The sequence below is a fragment of the Cynoglossus semilaevis genome, unplaced genomic scaffold (assembly GCF_000523025.1).
Source record: "Cynoglossus semilaevis isolate Cse_v1.0 unplaced genomic scaffold, Cse_v1.0 C18959666, whole genome shotgun sequence".
Taxonomy (NCBI): domain Eukaryota; kingdom Metazoa; phylum Chordata; class Actinopteri; order Pleuronectiformes; family Cynoglossidae; genus Cynoglossus; species Cynoglossus semilaevis.
This window is the reverse complement of record NW_007589900.1, coordinates 1-661: the sequence shown is the minus strand read 5'-3', so window position 1 is coordinate 661 and position 661 is coordinate 1. Positions and strand designations below refer to the sequence as shown.

The window sequence follows — 661 nt, the reverse complement described above, 5'->3', positions numbered from 1 at the left end:
TTTTTTTTCTGTTCTGCCTCCTCTCTTTTCCACCTTTCCTCATCTTCACATTTTCCTTTTCTGGATTTACATCACGCTGCACTTGCCCTTCAGTCTCTCGGCACGGGACTGCTTCCCTGAACGCTTGCCGTCAATGTTGAGGCTCATGTTCCTCTTCTTGTCCAGGTTGAGAAGCTCCTGAAAGAGCTCAGTTACGTTGTGGTTGGTCTTGGCTGACGTCTCCATGAAGGCGCACTTCCACTGGTTGGCCTGAGCCTCTCCGTCCTTGGTGTCCACCTCCCGCTGGGTCTCGTCACTCTTGTTACCCACGAGCATGATGGGAATGGCCTCGACGTTGCCTTTAATGGCCAGAACCTGCAGTGGCAGAGAGACATCAAATCAATACTGTCGGCTTTCATCTCTATATTCACTGATGGTCCTGTAGACCGAGAGAGTCTATATTAGTGAACCAACACACAGACTCTCTTTAGTGTTTTTCTATTAAAATGACAATTAAACAAAGAGAATTTTAGTTAAAAACAATACTAGCTAATACTAAAAATGTTGTATAAAAAATAGACAATTTAATAAAAATACTTTCTTGTATCAAAAAATGTATGAATAAAACAGAATACAAAAAGTGGTTCAAGAATTTTGATCTCACTTTTCCTGATTTTTTTAA

General features: G+C 41.3%; 1 protein-coding gene across 1 annotated transcript; it reads right to left on the bottom strand.

The window, feature by feature from the left end:
* Positions 1 to 6: 6 nt before the first annotated feature.
* Positions 7 to 378, bottom strand: LOC107988224 (GTP-binding protein Di-Ras1-like; the record flags this gene model as incomplete). Its single annotated transcript, XM_017031105.2, has 1 exon — positions 7 to 378. A coding segment is annotated over one exon (312 nt), but the record flags the coding sequence as incomplete, so codon positions are not given.
* Positions 379 to 661: the final 283 nt, after the last annotated feature.